The sequence below is a fragment of the Protopterus annectens genome, chromosome 9.part0 (genome assembly GCF_019279795.1).
Source record: "Protopterus annectens isolate FY-2018-M chromosome 9.part0, PAN1.0, whole genome shotgun sequence".
Classification (NCBI taxonomy): domain Eukaryota; kingdom Metazoa; phylum Chordata; order Ceratodontiformes; family Protopteridae; genus Protopterus; species Protopterus annectens.
Genome location: NC_056743.1, coordinates 1,314,339,326 through 1,314,357,105, shown reverse-complemented (window position 1 = coordinate 1,314,357,105; position 17,780 = coordinate 1,314,339,326). Strand labels below are relative to the sequence as shown.

The 17,780-nt window shown below is 36.9% G+C and overlaps 1 protein-coding gene across 1 annotated transcript in view; it reads left to right on the top strand.

The window, feature by feature from the left end:
- Positions 1–16,442, top strand: part of LOC122812035 (lysine-specific demethylase phf2-like) — a 58,027-nt gene extending 41,585 nt beyond the window's left edge. The window contains exons 5-6 of the mRNA XM_044084281.1: positions 3,877–4,063; positions 16,286–16,442. Coding sequence (XP_043940216.1) covers positions 3,877–4,041 — 165 coding nt within the window. The 3' untranslated portion in view covers positions 4,042–4,063; positions 16,286–16,442. The remainder of the gene's footprint in view (positions 1–3,876; positions 4,064–16,285) is intronic.
- Positions 16,443–17,780: the final 1,338 nt, after the last annotated feature.

The window sequence follows — 17,780 nt, the reverse complement described above, 5'->3', positions numbered from 1 at the left end:
GGATGGCATTGGAAGCCGAACCTGGCATAAAACCATTGACACTGAGTAGAGACTTGGTCGAGCAGGAAGAAGGTAGATCACATCAGGGTCACTTGCCTGCCAAGCAGTGCTGTCCCTGTAAAAACCACATACACAGCATTAGACATGAGAGATTTCTCATACAACAAATCTGTTAAGTGGAGGGGTTCAGCTAAAAAGAGAAAATTCTTCCCCCTCTCAATAATAATTCAAGTACTTAAGTGCTTCTGGGTTACTATGTAGTTCTTAAACTTGGGGACAATTAGGGTTCATACTTCAAAACAGCTAACCCCAGTCAGGGATAGTGAAGTCAGAACACCAAGCCGTTCGCAAGAATGTGGCTACAGACACCATTACAGCTTGAGAGAAGAGGTGGTGGGAATGATCTTTCTTTATGATTGTCTGACGGTGGCCCTTCTACTTTGCCATCCCAGGTAAGAGATCTATACATCAATGAGAAGAGGGTATGATTGCTACCAGGCATGACAGGGATATACATATATATATATATATATATATATATATATATATATATATATATATATAGATACTTTTAAACACGAATATTCCAAAATACCGAAGACCACAATACTGAGAAGAAAATGCCAAAACTGCAATATCTTGAAACTTCACAACATCTGACACCCAAAACATCGAAAAACAAGAAGTAAAGCTAAATGTCCCTCCCTCTACCATAAAAACTACAACTAGAAATAAAACCAAATGATAATCTACTACTCTACATTTAAGCAGGGGGGGCAATCCCCCCCTGCACTCTCCACCCCATGCTGATTAAATATATCAACTGCAAGATCACACTACACCAAAGAAAATGGCAAATATGCCTTAACACACTGTATAGCTGCATGTCAGAAGTGCAGCAGAATCTCTGTAACCTTCTTTAAGCAAGACGTGCTTATCTTGCCCAAATGTTACAGTAAAATACATCTCTCATACACTTAATCGGAGCTTGCAACCTAATGCCAGACATTTTCTTTGTTTCTGTACAATATACAGCATCTTAAAGATATAACACTTCTTAAAATTTTTACAGCACTTTGTAATAGCCATTTCGTTGTTTCAGCATTTGGAATTGTAAACATTCAGTGTAATGTTTTTTCAGCATTTTTGTCTCAGTGTTGTGGTATTCAGTATTTTGTAATTTTGGTATTTAAAAGTAGATCCATATACATATATATATATATATATATATATATATATATATATATATATATATATATAAACATTTGTTCAGCATTTTGAAATAAAGCATGTTTTCTCTGTATTTATGCATCCTGAGGGAATAGGAACAAAGTATCTGAGGGCAGTATGTATTAACTACTTAATTGGATTATTGGAGAAAGAGACACATGTGTGCACACACACAGACACACACACACACACACACACACACACACACACACACAGCTGATGCACTGTATTTTGTAGAAGTGAAACTTATTGTACCACTATGACTTCTATTGCTGCAGTGGTCAGCATTTGTTTGATCCAGACTTTCTTTCTGTAAATTGTTTTTAAATAAATTGTATTTAATAGTATGAAAAAGTATAAAAGGCATGTATGAATGCAAAATACACTGAACGCTTCCAAACCCTCTTCATCTGTATCCTTTATTTTAACCCCAGGTTCATAGATAGTTAATAGACATTTAGTCTAGAATATCGCTATGGAGCCTATCCCTGTTCCCCAAAAGCACTGTCTGGTTAAGTGACTTCTCAAGGTCACACAGTAGGCAACTGGGGGCTGATGTAATCAAACCCTGAACCACAGGAAGCAGCTCATTTACAGCTCATAAACATAATCCTCTCTGCCCCAGCTGGGAAACGTTATTTAAACAGCAACTTAAAAGTCTGGTCAAAATGGGCTAATTAAGTGGTATGTCACTAAAACATTTATGTTTATTTAGTTAGTGATTTAGTTGTCTTTAATGGGGTGGAGCACTCATCCCAAAGGAACTTTCTTAGCTTTCCCTGAAGTCTGGTGAGCCTTGGGTTAGATATAATAAATAATGGAGTGCAGGAGAAAAATAATTTGTTTGAGGATATTGGGGGTTTTGCTTTCCCCAGAAAGACAAGAGTCATCAAAGCTCCATTTTTTGCAGTCATTGCTAATCCAAAATATTTTGCCTCATCTGCTGTCATTGACTGACCTGATATAGTCATACCACAGCAGTGACCATGAGGATTAATTCTAGTTCTACATGGGAATAAACTAGCTTCAGTCAGCAGTGTGTATTTTGTGGAATTATTACCTAATTCTTAGCCTGGAGGGATAAATATGATCATCCCACACATTTACAGTCACATGTAAACCATCAAGTACCTTCTTAACTAGTTTATATTATCATGATAGCAATGGGTAGCTGTGATCCTAATAAGACTCTTATTTTATACATACATACACTCACACATGCATGCATTCACACATGTACACACAAACACACACACACACACACACACACACACACACACACACACACACACACACACACACACACACACACACACACACACATGTTGGAAGCTAAGGAGGATAATACAGGTTCTGGACATAATATTCTCTTCAACTGATTAAAATCATTGCTGTCCAGTAGTGTCAACTTCAACTTGAACAGCTGCTTCTATTCGGTCAACTCTGTAAGAAGGGAACTTATTGATTCAAAATGGTCTTTCAGTTTTGGATAGCACACAGCTAACCTCAAATATGCCCCTACATATGTCTTTGTTCTGGTAGTTAATGTGGCTATGAGCTACTTATATGCTGCCTCTGACAGCCCAGGACATGAGGCCTTCAGCCTCCTGGAACCTACTGTATGACTCTGAGCAAGTCATTTAATTAGCCAGTGCTATTGAGAAACTAGGCCGGGCTCCCCAGTGCTTGCTTTGATGCCATGCCTAAACCCTACCTATGATATCAGATGAGAATCAAGGATGCATTTTAATCTAATGTTCTATTATTAGAGTTATAGTGGTGAGCACTGCAGTCTTCTAAACAGTTGAACTGGGTTTGATTCCTGTTCAGTGCAACAGGCCTACATATGTACCTGGCAGGTAACACAGAGGCTTATGGTTACATTTTGGTTTCTGTAGCCCTGGGGTTGATTCTGTTTACCTCCATTGGCCCTGCTGCATGCATGTCACACAACTAAACTATGCACTTGGGAAATTTGGCTCGGCTCTTCAACGTTCTCCATGGTTCTGTACCTAAGACCTACATAAAGGATAAAAGCTCCCAGAATGGTGGCATGTGCAGGGAATGAATCACCTCATGGTAAATACTAATGTTACTTTCTATGTCATTTGGACACTTGCACATTTGCAATTTACATTTAATGCAACATCCATACCAGACTTCATGTCATGCTCAATTACTTAACTATTTAATGCAGGGCATATAAAATGTGAAAGTGACATACATTTCTGTTTTGTTAAGTATTAGGCTTATTCATAGGTTATTTGTTCTGCAGATGACCCTTAAAAAGTCATGCTACAGTATGAGACTGTATTGCTGCAAAAAGTCATTTGGAAGTAAGGAAGTAAGTTGAAATGATTTATATGTTGAGATATGCTTAAAGAGACTTGCTAAAGACACAGGAGGTAGAGCAGGATGGTTAGTATTGCAATTAGTAGTGTAAAATGCCTCATTCTTTAAAAAAAAACAATGTAATAGTGGTGAAACAAGGACAACCATAGTGATGAAAAATAAGGCAGACTATAACTCAATACCCAAACCCATGCTTTGTAACTATTTTTGTCTAGTAATTTTATTGCCCCCGACTATCTTGGGCAACCCTTCTTTTGGCATGTATGCGATTCTTTTCTTTGTTCTTGTCCACAGGATACCATCAAGGAAAACCTGAAGAAGGTCTGTGATGAAAACTTTGAGGATGATGACAGCACTGCATGCCACAGTATTGTGGATTCAAATGTTGATGACATTGCAGAGTCACTCAAGGGTGGAGAGGATGCTGAAGCCATCTGCAGCAAAGTGTCACAATGCTAGATCATTGCACAGAGTGTCACAGGTATGTGGGGCAGGAAGCTAACAGCTGACATGACACTGAGTAACTGGGGCTATTTGGCAACATTCCTAAGTCACTGTACAAAAATTGAAGCTATGACTGAAATTTCAGACCAGCTTAGTTACACTCCTATGTAGGACAACAGATGGAAATGAAGTAGGCTATCTATCATCCATATAGACATTGTAATGCTTATAAAATGCTTATAGAACTATACTTACAATGGAACAATGACAGCAATGTTTTGATTATTTATAACAATAACCAATGCAATAAAGCTGTTATAAAATGGGAAGAAGCACTTAATGTATGGGTGCAATAGTAGTGGTTAATTCATGGGTATACAATAATTCATGTAATGACTCAGCAGTGTTGCAATTCAAAAACTTAGCATTGTATGAATTTACTGCTGGTCTGCTGCCTTTGTGTGCATTTATTGCTAGTTTGCAGATGGCCTTTCCATGTACATTGCAGGTTCCCTAGAACAGGTGTTGGTTGTGGTCTTCCTAAAAAATAATTCATGATATTAGAGACAATCCAGAAAACATTTCTATGTTTATAAAGAACTAAGCTGTGCTACAGACATACAAATACCTGCTGGATCTTAAATAAGTAGGACAAAACAAATACAAATACAACTAGAGGTAAATGACCTTTATTGCCTTTGTTTTCCTTTTTAATTTTATTTTTTGTGGCTTCTGCCTTGTTAGCTTACTTTTTTGTAAAGAACCTCTAAATTCCATTTTCTGTGCAGCCTGCAAATGCATAAACATGTGATATGAAAAAAAATATTTGTCAAAGTTCTAGCCATATGATTTGCTATATCAAAATGGGTGGATATAGTTTCTTTCTATAGCAAATGAGCCTAAATGTTTCAATACCAATTTAAAATACTGTTTTCTTCCCAATTTATCTGGACATTAATGAAGTGGGATGACAATGGGATGTGATTTTATACATTCTTCTACAACTGTAGGTATATAAGTCAGAAAAGGAGAAAATATTAGAGTAGACTTTCAAAACACAAAGTTGATACAGAGGGAGGGACAGAGATGCACCTATATCTATAATGTAATTTTACTAATTTTAATATGTATGCAACACTATGACAGTGGGAGAGGTTCACGACCAAGTCACTATGAGTCACTGTTAAGAATGCAATTCAGAATCATTATGCTTCGTGTATCACAGTGCAATAAAACCTCCTGTGCCAATTACGCGGAGCATGATGCTCATTCACAAGAAATAATGCAAATGATCTCTTTGCTAATGTCATGCTTATTTATCAAATGGCTAGAATGTATGGAACAGAGATGAAATGAGTACAAGAAAGCTATTGCATTGTGTGCATCTGGAACATGCAACCTGTAAAGGGCAGTTAATGGGTTGCAAATGTTTATGTAGATCAGGTGAGGTGGTGACTCTGTTACCATTCCATCCCATCCACTATTCAACTGCCTCTTTCATGGATAGTGACGTCTTATGCAATGGTTATATGGCATAACAGCTCTTCAGTGTTGAAGAAGTCATTACAATGAAATAATGACTGCATCTATCACTAAGAACATTTACATTTTTTAATGTGCAGTGTAAGTGAACAGTTAACTAAGAGCAGAAACTGTTAAAGGAATTACAAATCCAGATAGGATTGCATGAAGCAGTTGGGAGGTGGAGTTTTTATGAAAAATACAGTTGATATGGGTGATATATATACAGAGAGAGGTAGGCTGGGGTGGATGGTAATTTTCTATTTTACAGAATGTTCAGGGTCACAAAACACGAGGAAGGAGGGTTCAAGTTGTGTTAATTATATCAGACACACACAACACTGTAAATATTGACAGACAAGTTACTGGCATCATTGCACAACATCAAGTTCTATATTAGAAATGACTGATTTCATTTTACCAATTTGCGCATACATCAATTTATGTGGAAGACAGAGTTAATAATATATAATAAATTGCAATATTGGAGACCTTTGCCCATAACTGTACAAAATAATATCCTAAAAGTTTTAAATTAACTTAAGTTAGCATACAGATTGACAAACCTCCTCACCCCACATGCTCATAATTGCAACTAAAAATCTTCTTTTCCCAAATCTTGAATATGCCATGGTATTTATTTCACTATGTAACATCCATAATTCCCATAGGCTCTTATCCATAAATGCAAATTGCTGATGCATTAACCTCATATATTCTGGAACACACCACTGCCTACTTTCCAAAAATATCAACACAATCCCAGTCAAAACAATATCTAGCTTTCTCTTAGCCAAAACCATTTATAAGCTTTTTCATCTTGACTTCTTCCTTTTTTCATTTACAAACCATTAAAAACCTCCCATCATCGTCTAAGAATCCAAAATAACTTAAACTATCATATGACCTAGACTTTCACTTGCATTACCCATTTTTGCCAAAATACTTTTCTGGTATTTGAAATTTACTGCCTTCTGACTTCACAGACTTCTCATCCTACTTCTTTTCATAAAGTTTTCTTGACATTGGATAATTGTATCTCAACTCAAATTCATTGATCTTGCTTATTAGAAACTCAAATCTTACACCAAAGTAGTTTGTTATTTTATAGAGCAAATTTAAACTTTCTACTGTTTTTATTACCTTAGTTACAGATGCAAACAGGAAAGAGTTATCAGGTCAATCTACTGGATTTGACAAATGATAAAAAATAAAACTCCAAATACAATAAAATATTGTCTACTATGTTAGTAGAATGAATCACTCCTACATCTTAACCTTATTATTGTTGGATTATGAGAGATTTAGTATTTCACCAAAAAATATGGACAAGACAAGATGGAGAAGTATTGTATGATATTATTTTGTCAGTGAGTGAACATAGAACAATTTATGGGAGGTGGGTTTACTATTTCACTAATGACTATGGAAAAGCATCATCTTGTGTTGGAGTTAGAGAGTGGTTTTTGTATTTAACCAATGCTTGTGAATGTGACAGTGGGTGGGGCAGGACGAATTAATTTATTATTTTGCCAGTTGACTAAAGACATGACACTTTGTGATGGAGTAAGACAATGGTTCTCTTGCTTCACCATTGATTGGGGATGTGGTTGTGGGTGGGGTAGGAGGTAATTATTTACTTTACCAATGACCGAGGATATGACAGCACTTTGTAATGTAGTCTGAGACTTGTTTTATTCCTTCACTAATGACTAGAGATATGACAGTGGGTTGAGTAGGAAGAATTTATTTATTATTTCACTAATTACTGTGGATATGATGTCACTTTGTGATGTAGTAAGAGAGTGGTTCTCTTGTTTCACCAGTGATGGGGATGTGGGTGGGGTAGGAGGAGTTGTTTATTATTTCACAGTGACTGTGGATGTGATAACACTGTGATATAGTAAGAGAGTGGTTCTCTTGTTTCACCAGTGGCTGGGGATTTGGGTGGGGTAGGAAGAGTTTGTTTATTACTACATCAGTGACTGTGGATATGATGACACTTTCTGATATAATAAAAGAGTGGTTCTCTTGTTTCACCAGTGACTGTGGATGTGGGTGGGATAGGAGGAGTTTGTTTATTACTTCACAAATGACTGAGGAGATAACATCATGTTGTAATTGTATGGGAGATTAGCTTTGTTGCTTCACAAGTGATTTGGGATGTGACTGTGGGTGAGGTAGGAAGGGTTTATTTAGTGTGTCACTAAGCACTGCGAATATGAGAAAGGTTTGTGTGAGCTATATTTGCAGCTTGTGTAGTGGTATACTACTCACTACGATATATAACGTAGGCTTTCTCTTTGTCATCAGAGCAAAACATTAAGTTATTATTTTTGGTGCTACATGACTTTTTTCTGGGAAATGACTGAAACAGAAGTAGGGATTTTTTTCTTATGTTTCTACTATTTATATATCAGCAATACAACTAGAACATTAACTAAAAGTGTCAAACATCATGTACATTATTAGTGTCATGTAGATATATCACTGCTAAATTGAGGGTGCAATAAAATGCATTTGAACGTACGTGTATTGTTGTAAAAATCAGTGTCCCAGCTATAAAAATATTCAACAGTATCAAAAGGAATATTGGAGACCAGATGAATATATTCAAATACATGTACATAAACAACAAAAATAAAATTATAGACACAACTCTTGAGAAATGCCCCTTATTTATAAAAAAAAAATTCCTGTACCCTAATTATCAGCCACAATGGCGGCTATTTATAGCCTCTAAGAAATAAAATGTTAAACTCTTCCATATTTCACTGTAGGGTACACTGAGTCAAGGTTAATGCCAGTGGTTAATACTGTCTTGCTGAGTATGGGAAGCATTTTCTGTTTTGTGTTTATGTAAGATTTACTCACTACCTTGCACAAAAAAGAGTTACTAAACATTTTACAAAGCATCAGAACATGGAGGGTGGTGAGTACTCTTAATGTGGAGGCAGTACCATGATTATTAAACTGCCTTTCAGACTGAGTGCCTTTTTCAGTGCTACTAATGCCACTTAAGAGGACACTTACCAAGCTGTTATACAGATGGGCATAGCCAAAACATATGAGTACTGTTTGCATTTAGGATGCTGCAATGCTGAAATAAGTAAGGTTTCCTTGTATGTGCCTGTGTGACTTATATAAGTACTGCTGTCACTTAATTCAGGTCTCCCATGCAAAAAGAAATATCTATAGCAACATCTGTCTGTACATGGGAAACTTTTTAATCTGCTCTGCTGCAAAGGATGTAGTATCTGCTTCTGTTTCTGCTGTAGGATATTCTTCCAGAAGGGATGGATTGACATTGCTCATCATACCCTTACAAATCTTTATAGCCCTAGACCAAGTCTGCGGGAAAATAAACCTTTCTGAATATACCAGTGTCATAACCTCTTTGCTGTACTTTAAAGGAAAAGGGCCTTGCAGGTGCACCTTGATTCCTAAGAAGAGTGAACTGCATAACACAATTGAAGATATTTCCATAAATACACACAGGACAGCCCATACCTCATGTTCAGTGAAATAAAAATATCCTAACTTTTTAATTAGAACTGGGTCCTCTTGGGTAAGCACTCCTTCTTGAAACCAGGATGATCATCTGATTGGAGTACCACCCATCACCAACACAGGATTACTCCACAAAAATAACACTTTGTTAATCCAGTGGTGCAGAGGCATGGTATGGCAACCTGAGTTTGGGAATGGACTCAGGCTGCTGGTATGGTTGGGTAGGGAGATTACAGCAAGCAGCCAATGACCAGCTATTCTATCACCGGAGGACAATTTGGGTAAGACTGTTAACTCCAATGGACAAGGTCCAATGTATGGGGGTCCATGGGGAGATAAGATTCACAAATAAGTTAAATCAAAGATGATACAGAAAATTTTACAAAATCTTGACATTCCAGTCAATGCTGAGTGCACTACATTTGCAGTTCATTCACTGATTAGTTGATTAACAACTTTAGTTAATAGCATTTTACATATAAGACAGTGATTATAAATTACATTCATTTGGCTCAGTTCTGTATTACAAGGGACATTCATTTGGCTCAGTTCTGTATTTAGGTTTAAATTGGTCAGAAAAAAGGGCTGAAAATTGTAATCATTTATCACAAGTGATTCAATACTACGAATCCAAATTATCAGGATTCATGTAGAAAGGCTTTATTTATCAACAATGCATAAACATAACAAATTTACACATGCTTTATGCAATACTGTGGTTTCTCAAGAGGTTAAAAGAGTTACCATAAAGCTCAAGTATTTAAAGTGAATGTATCATGTGACGTGTCAGTTTAGTATTTTAAAGGAATAGATTTTTAAAGCTGGCTTTGAAATGCAGAGTTTAATCAGTCCTGGTAACATGCTTGCTGTAATGATATGGACAAGTGCCAGCATAGCCAGTTAGAGTTTGTGTAAAGAATGATGTGTTCTTTGAATATCAAACTGATTCATACAAGATGCTTGTGTTACAAATGTATTAGAACTGTATGTCATTTGTATATCAAACTGATTTTGTACAGATGCTTGTGCAGAAAATGTATTTGTGAGCTTTGCTTGTGTTGAAATGCATCAACAGTGCACCCTGCTGAAATGAAGAAATGCACATGTATTATTGTAGCTGAATTAGATGTATCAGCCTCTACTCCAATAACCGAGAACTTAGATCCACCAACAAGGCACTAATCACAATCTCTAGAAGCCATTACAGCTCTGGTGACTCCCTGTATTCTAGAAGCATTTCCAAGACATGGAAGTCCCTACCACTACAAATCAGGGTACAACCTAACAAAACCGTCTTCAAAAAACAGCTTATATCTCACCTAAACAACTCCTGGACATGCAACTGCCTAGCACCTGGCTGACATATTCTAACACCTTTCCCCTACCCAGTATCCAACCTCTTTTTAAAACTCCCACAGATGCACTATTTATTGTCACGCATTACTTACCAACTTACTGCTGTCTATTCCCCGCTGTCTCATCTCTACTCACTAACTCCCCCCTAGACTAAGTTGAAAAGCTTTCTCTTAAAATGTCAATGCACCTCGTATGAACTTGTCTATATTGTCCTCCTTTCACAAACTGGCTAGTATTTTTAGTTTTTCCTTTCTTGTCTTATCTTTACTACATCTTCAAGTATATCTCTACTAAACCAAATATACTTTTAATTGTATGTCTAAACCACAATGCTCATGTAAATATCTTATATATAGTATGTTAGCAATTGTTCTGGAGCTTTTCTCCCTGGGCCTCCACTGAAAATGAACATCTCTGTCCAGTCTGATCTCCCCTGTAAACAAATGTAAAATAAATAAATAAATAAATAAATATATGTTTTAATAGAGGATACTGGCACAGCAGAAGTTAACTTTAAGAAAAATCAGGGAAATGTAAATGAGCTGTTAAAACCTTAAAATGTCACATCACAGTACTGAATAAGACCGGAGACGCTAGGTCTGGGGATGAGCCATTGTCCTTTACCTCAGTGAAAAGAGGGGAGGCCCTAGGCACTGCCATCAACATTTGGATGTGTATTGTGGCTGTCTGTGCTAATTTCCTGTCTCTGCTTCAAAGGGGAATACTGTGAGAACCTAGAGTCAGGTGACCAGATGAGGTCATACTCCCAGCCCTCTTGGAAATTATATTTCACATATTGCAAAGAGAAATCTCAGAGTATTGAGTATTCTCTTTGGGAAGCCTGACTAGAAAGACCCTCACCCATAGCATCGTGCCTTGCGGTATTAAGTACCTTAACTAGGGAATAGTAATTCTCTTAGATTCAGTCAGAAATACAGTGAAGCTTAGTTTAGATATTGTTTTTCTTTATTTGTCTGAGTCTGTCCATCAATGTACTTTTCAATATTTCCTGTGATCTGAACTCTGTGGTTTACTGTGAATATATATTCAGAATTTTCATGTACCTTTGTTATTTATTATTAAATATATTTAAAACTTTTATTGTGGCTGGCTATTGTAGAAAGTATCTAACCTTTGGGAGTACTTATATTTATTTGTTGACAGCTTGTGGGCCACTCCATAAGGCCTAGCCATCTTAGTGAACTACTACCATTTGTATTAGTATTAATATTAATATTACACAGTATAATTGGATACCATTTTAAGAGCCTTATAGTAACTGAATAATGGCAGTGATAATTACCTTATAGTCTGGGCAAAGTTGGTACAGTGGGTAATCTATGCCAACCTTTCCCAGGTGTGTGTGTGTGTGTGTGTGTGTGTGTGTGTGTGTGTGTGTGTGTGTGTCTGTGAAAATTAAATCTTAATGGGAGGTTGGCATAATGGTTAAGGTGGTCACCTGACAGATACAAGGTGTGGGGTTTGATTCTCACATGGAATAATTGGCTAGGCTTAAAATGGCCCATAAGGGCAGTTAGCCTAGCACTAATGTATGAGCCTATGAAGGCCTACCCCATAGCTGGTGCACAGCACATGTCTCATTAAAGAGTGTGTATGTCAGCTACTTGGGGCAGGGACACGAAGCACTGAGTTTACAGAGAGGCTGCTGGAAAACTTGGCTTGGATACTTGGCTGAAGTCCTAACCCTACAGCTATACCAGTGGGGACTCTTACTTGGGACCTGGAGGGAGACAGATATAGAGACATCCAGACCCCGGGCTGTGTGTGTTCCCTGTGTGCTGTTAAGGGAAATTGTACTATGTGCAGAGAGGTCTGCATCTGGAAATACTGAGTGCATCTATTAGTATTCCAAGTGCACGTCCCTCTCCAGCATCAGTGGTGAAGATTTAGGCTCCATAATTAATGATCCAACAAGGGGATGACACATAATGGTGGCCATCATAAATTGGTAGCAGTTGTGGGCATCACACCTGCATTTAATGCTGCAATCTATTAACATTAACATAACTCTGTGACTTTATAATGTCACATCCTCTGATAACGACATTCAAAACCTGTAATGTACAAAACAAAACTGTGTGCTTAACCCTTGTCTGTAACATATTTAGATAAAACATTTTTTTAATACTTGAGTTAATAAATATTATTTATTTATTTATTGACATTTGATTCCCAGGAAAGTCTGACTGGGTAGTGTCCATTTTCAGTGGAGGCTCAGGAAGGAAAGCTCCAAAGTATTACAAAAACATTTTAAGAAAAACAGTTTTTACCATCCCCAAAATAATGCAAAAACACATTAGACATAATGTGAATGCATTGGTTAAGAATAGCTATGACTTTTATGCCAATTATTTATTATTTAGGGAAATTTTAGCCACTTTTGAGAAATTAAAGGTAAGTTAGTATAATACAAACAGGAATTGTAATGTGAATTGGGAGAAAATACTGGGTTATATAATACTTAGAGAGCTGGGGAGAAAAAAATAATTGAAGTAAGAAAGGGAGTTAAGTTTGGGGAAGTATAAGGAATGAATAGTTACTTGTTCATATTTAGAATATAATTTATCCTTGGTTTGGGCAAGGAAAGAGCCAGATTTTTGGCTTGAAAGTCTTTTAGAATGATTTTAAAGTAGAGGAGGGAGGGTATTGACCTGATGGATACAGGTAAGGAGTTCCAAGTCTTAGCAACATGGTATGAGTACAAACCATGCCCAGCAGATTTGATAGTTTTTTTTTTTTTTTTTTGGATAAAGAGGAGTGTTTTGACATTGGCTCATAATAAATGAGTGTGAACATAGTTGTATAGAATGATATTTACTGCTAGACAAGCAGATGGATACTGGATAATTTTATAGGTAGGAAGAAGTTGTGTATTTGTTAGTTGAAATAATTAGCTATGAAAAGTGACTTCAATGGTTGTATTATTAAGAAGAGAAAGGATGTAAAATTTAGTTTTTTCATGAGAGAGGGATTTGGGGAAAAAGTAATAGCTTTTTTTTTTTTTTTGGTTGAGCATAAGCTGTGAGTTACAAAGCCATGTTTCAGTGGCTGATAAAGTCTCCTGAGTAATTTTCTTGGAGGTAAACCAGGTTGTTTGGTATGCATATCAGTGTAGACTAATCTCTGTATTGCATTAGGGGGCCCAGTTGTGTGGATGTGTGAAGGGTTTTGGTGAGAATGTTAAAGTGGAGGGGGCCAAGGATTGACCGTTGTAGCACACTGATGGTAACTGGGAGGTATGGAGAGAGGGTGGAGTGCCGTTTTACTGATGATACATATTGGACAAACTTTTGAACCATAGAAGAATGGGCTGAAATTGACCTTGTGAGGTCATTTGAAGTAAAACTTTGTTGTGACAGACTGTGTCAAAGGCTTTAGACAAAAAATAAGGAGGAGACTAGTTTGCCATTATCTCTAGCTTTATTGACAGTGTCTATGAAGGTTAGAAGTGCAGTGTTAGGGCTATGGTATGGACAGACTCAATGTTATATGAGGGATAAGAGTTCTTCCTGTAGGAAATAGTCTATCAATTGTTTTTGAATACATTTTCAAGTATTTTGGAGAGGGAGGATAAGATTGCTACAGGCCTAAAGTTAGTGATGTCAGTTGAATTCCTCCTTTGTGTGGAAGGATAATGTGTGATTTTTTTCTAGAGAGAGGGAATGTGGGATTCCTTGACTGACATTTTTATAATGATGCAGACAGGACAGGCAATGCTATTGGCTGCTATTTTCAGGTACTAATTTGAAAGGTCATCAGTTGAAGTAGAGCATGGTTTGAGCTGGTTTAAGAAGAGTTTTATATAGGATTTGATCACAGCACAGGTCTGAAGGTGAAAGTGGATGTGGTGAAATGTTTCTGTTGGGCAGGCTTGGGATTAGATGTTGGGGAATCCTTGGTTAGGGATGCTATGCTCTCTGTGAAATGAGTCAAATTCTTTTGCAGTTCTGAGTGGTGAGTTATTGGGAGAGGGCTAAGGTTAAAATTTTGATTTTTGATGGCCTAGTAATGAGACAAATAAGGTGCAAGATCTGAATGTTAATGTTTCACATTGTTTAAAGACAAACAAAGAATCAATGCAAATGTGGAGAAAGAAATGAGAGAGGGTACAAGGCCATATAGGGAGATATTTAGCTGACTGAAAGAATACGAACAGCTCATGAGATCATTTTTTGAATATTATTTGTAGTTTTCAAGACCATGTTAAGCAATTCAGGAAAAAGTTGGATACTCTCAGAGCAAGGTTAGCAAACTATATGTGGTTGATAAGATCTGTGAATCAGTTAAAAAACTAACCCATTCACTGGTCAATGAATGCACTCACTCAACAGAAAAAAAACTGCACCCATATGTGTCAATATCTGTGTGTGTGTGTGTGTGTGTGTGTGTGTGTGTGTGTGTGTGTGTGTGTGTGTGTGTGTGTGTGTGTGTGCGTGCGCGCATTCACATTACTCTCGACTGTATGTAGTTTCTCATAAAACTGTGGAATTCTGGCAAATCACTGTCAAATCATTGAGGACCGAAGTCAGAAAATGATGCCATTCGTTTGAGTTTCAGACTTCGTATACTGCAGAACATTCACGCTAATGCAAAACCTATTATTCTATCAACCTGGTAAGTTTGTAAGAGCAATATTTAGAATGTGTCCCTATTTTTGAGCTTTTGTCCCACCATTATTTGTGGCTTTGTTTAGATTTCTTGCTCTAAAAGGCTGAGTGTGTGTTTGTGTGTGTGTGTGTGTGTATGTGTGTGTGTGTGCGTGTGTGTGTGTGTGTGTGTGTGTGTGTGTGTGTGTGTGTGTGTCCAATGATTATTTTTGTGAATTAATTCTATAAGGTGTGTGATTAACATAAAACTAAGAAGGCAGATAAAAATAATTTTAAAAAGGGGGTGCTGTCATTGAACAGTCGGTTGATTCAGTTGATCTGCATGCTCAGTTTCAGCTGACATGATTTCTAATTTCCTATGTCTCTGAGCTAACAGAATAACAGCTCTTTCATTTGCGACAGACCTAATATGAATTTCAAACACACCTGAACATTCAGAGATACAGCTTGTAATAGTGTACAGTTATCCAATTATGTAGTTATGAACTGACCTGTAATTCCGGCAGCATACCTCTCAACCTCTTTGAGCATGAAATCTGAACAAAGCCATAAATAATGAGTGGACAAAGGCCCAAAAATAGGGACAATTTTTAAATACTGCTCTTACAAACATATAAAGTTGATAGAATAACAGGTTTTCCAAAAACATGTATTTTCTGGAGGGTATGAAGTCTGAAACTCAAATGTATGTCACTATTTTCTGACTTCAGTCTTTAATGATTTGTCAGCGACTTACCAGAAAACCACAACTTGATGAAAATCAGACCAAAAATATGAGGCAAAATCTGGACATTCTGCAAAAATCTGTACAGTTGAGAGGTATGTCCAGCAGATCAGATCTAGATGCTATTCATATTAGAAAGGACTAAAATTTACTCACTGATACAGATATCTCAAAGAGGCAGACCCATGCTGGGTTACACACATCACAAATGGGCATCAACATCTATTACCCCAAGCAGCTCCTAGACAGAAGGGGGAAGTAAAACATTGAATATCTGTCCCATCATTTCATGAAGGAAAAGGGTTATAATTAGGAAGGGGGAAATGTTAAATGTGATAATTTAATCTTAGAGGCCACAGTAATGTTATTGGAAAAAGGTTTCTAATTCATAAATCGAGCACAATATTTCTCCCACAGAAATCTAATAATTATTTTGAAGTATTCATTTCTGCTACACTTTGCATATGAGTTTGAACTCTTTTGGTGTGTCGTGCACTAACTCTTTCTTTTCATCTTTCAGGCTGTGAAGATTTGAAGGTTTCCTCAGAATTTACATTGCTGTTACCTTTACATCTCTTGCAATGACCCTGATCTTGGAATGAGAGAGCAGCTTAAACTGCATCCTATAAAATGCATTGCTAACATAAATGTTGTATAATTTCTTTGTTTTTTTTTTAGAATACTCATGCTTTTCAAATATAATACTACATACTTTGAGTCTTTTTAGTATATACATTATTGTGTTAAGCTAAATTTATGAGAATAACATCTTTGAATTAAACGAGTAATCCAGAATAATGGCACAGATGCAGAATTTCGCATATTTATCTTCACATTCTTGTTATCCCTTTATCATAGGAAGAAATGCCCAGATAATAACATAATGCAGAGATGTAAGATTATTCCATATTTTATTTAATTGAGAAAGGAACACATTGTTCTACATATTTAGAGTATTTCTGTTAGTCATTTTTTATTTGGACTTTCAAGGCATCAGAGTTAGGAAATGTTCTCTACCATAAGTAATAGCATTACACTTCTGTGACTAGGTTATAAATATGAGAGAGATACTGAAATGTTTTACATGACAATAACAGTGGTGAAGTTTATGGGTAAATTCTAATGGTGAGTAGCATAATTTCTGAAAAAAATTGAGAAAATATATATATTTGTGTACATGTACACATCTGGAAGAGCAATGAGGTTATCTGAGTTTTTTAATTAAGTTGTGTGAAAAAGTGTATTTTATATTTTGCTTTACTGTGTTTGTTACAATCAAATGCTTAATAAATGCAATTGCTTTTTAACTTGAAAACAGAAAGACAGTGTGCATTTTTTTTCCTCTGAGAAGTTTATAAGTATACCTTTCATTCTATCATGCATTTAGTAGGCACTAGATTAAATCCTCCCCGGGATTCATGAAGCTCGGCGCAAGGCTGGCGTTAGGCTTGCGCCGACCGTATGGCGTGAAGATGGCACAGTAGCACCAAATGCATATTAATGAAGGCATGCTGCTGCCACAGCCACATGCATAGGAGAGGAGCGTGAGTGCATAGGGCATGTTGAAGTGCCGCACGGAGGCGTGGAAGTGTCAGCTGTCGACGTGCAACCTAAAATGCTTGCATATAACAATTTGCAAGCAATAGTAATCACATCTGTCAGTGCCCGTGGATACTGAAACATATGCAAAGCATGCAAGAGAGTTCCTGCGAACACAAAATGAAGAAACAAACACAAATGCACGGTAGGGAATAACGGGTCCCTATACCGCAAACAAATGACATTGAAAACCGTGTGCCCATAGTCCAACACAGTGTAGATAGTTATACCAAGTGGAAGTGAAATGCATCATATGTTAGCGAGCTGCCAATAGGTATGTCCAGCCCAATGGTCAGGGTCACCAGCTGACCCATATTGTGAGGGAGGGTACACAGCTGGGCAGATGTGTCCATAACAAAAAACACAATAAATGTAAATATCTAGCGACTGTATGACCGAATTATATCCCACAACGC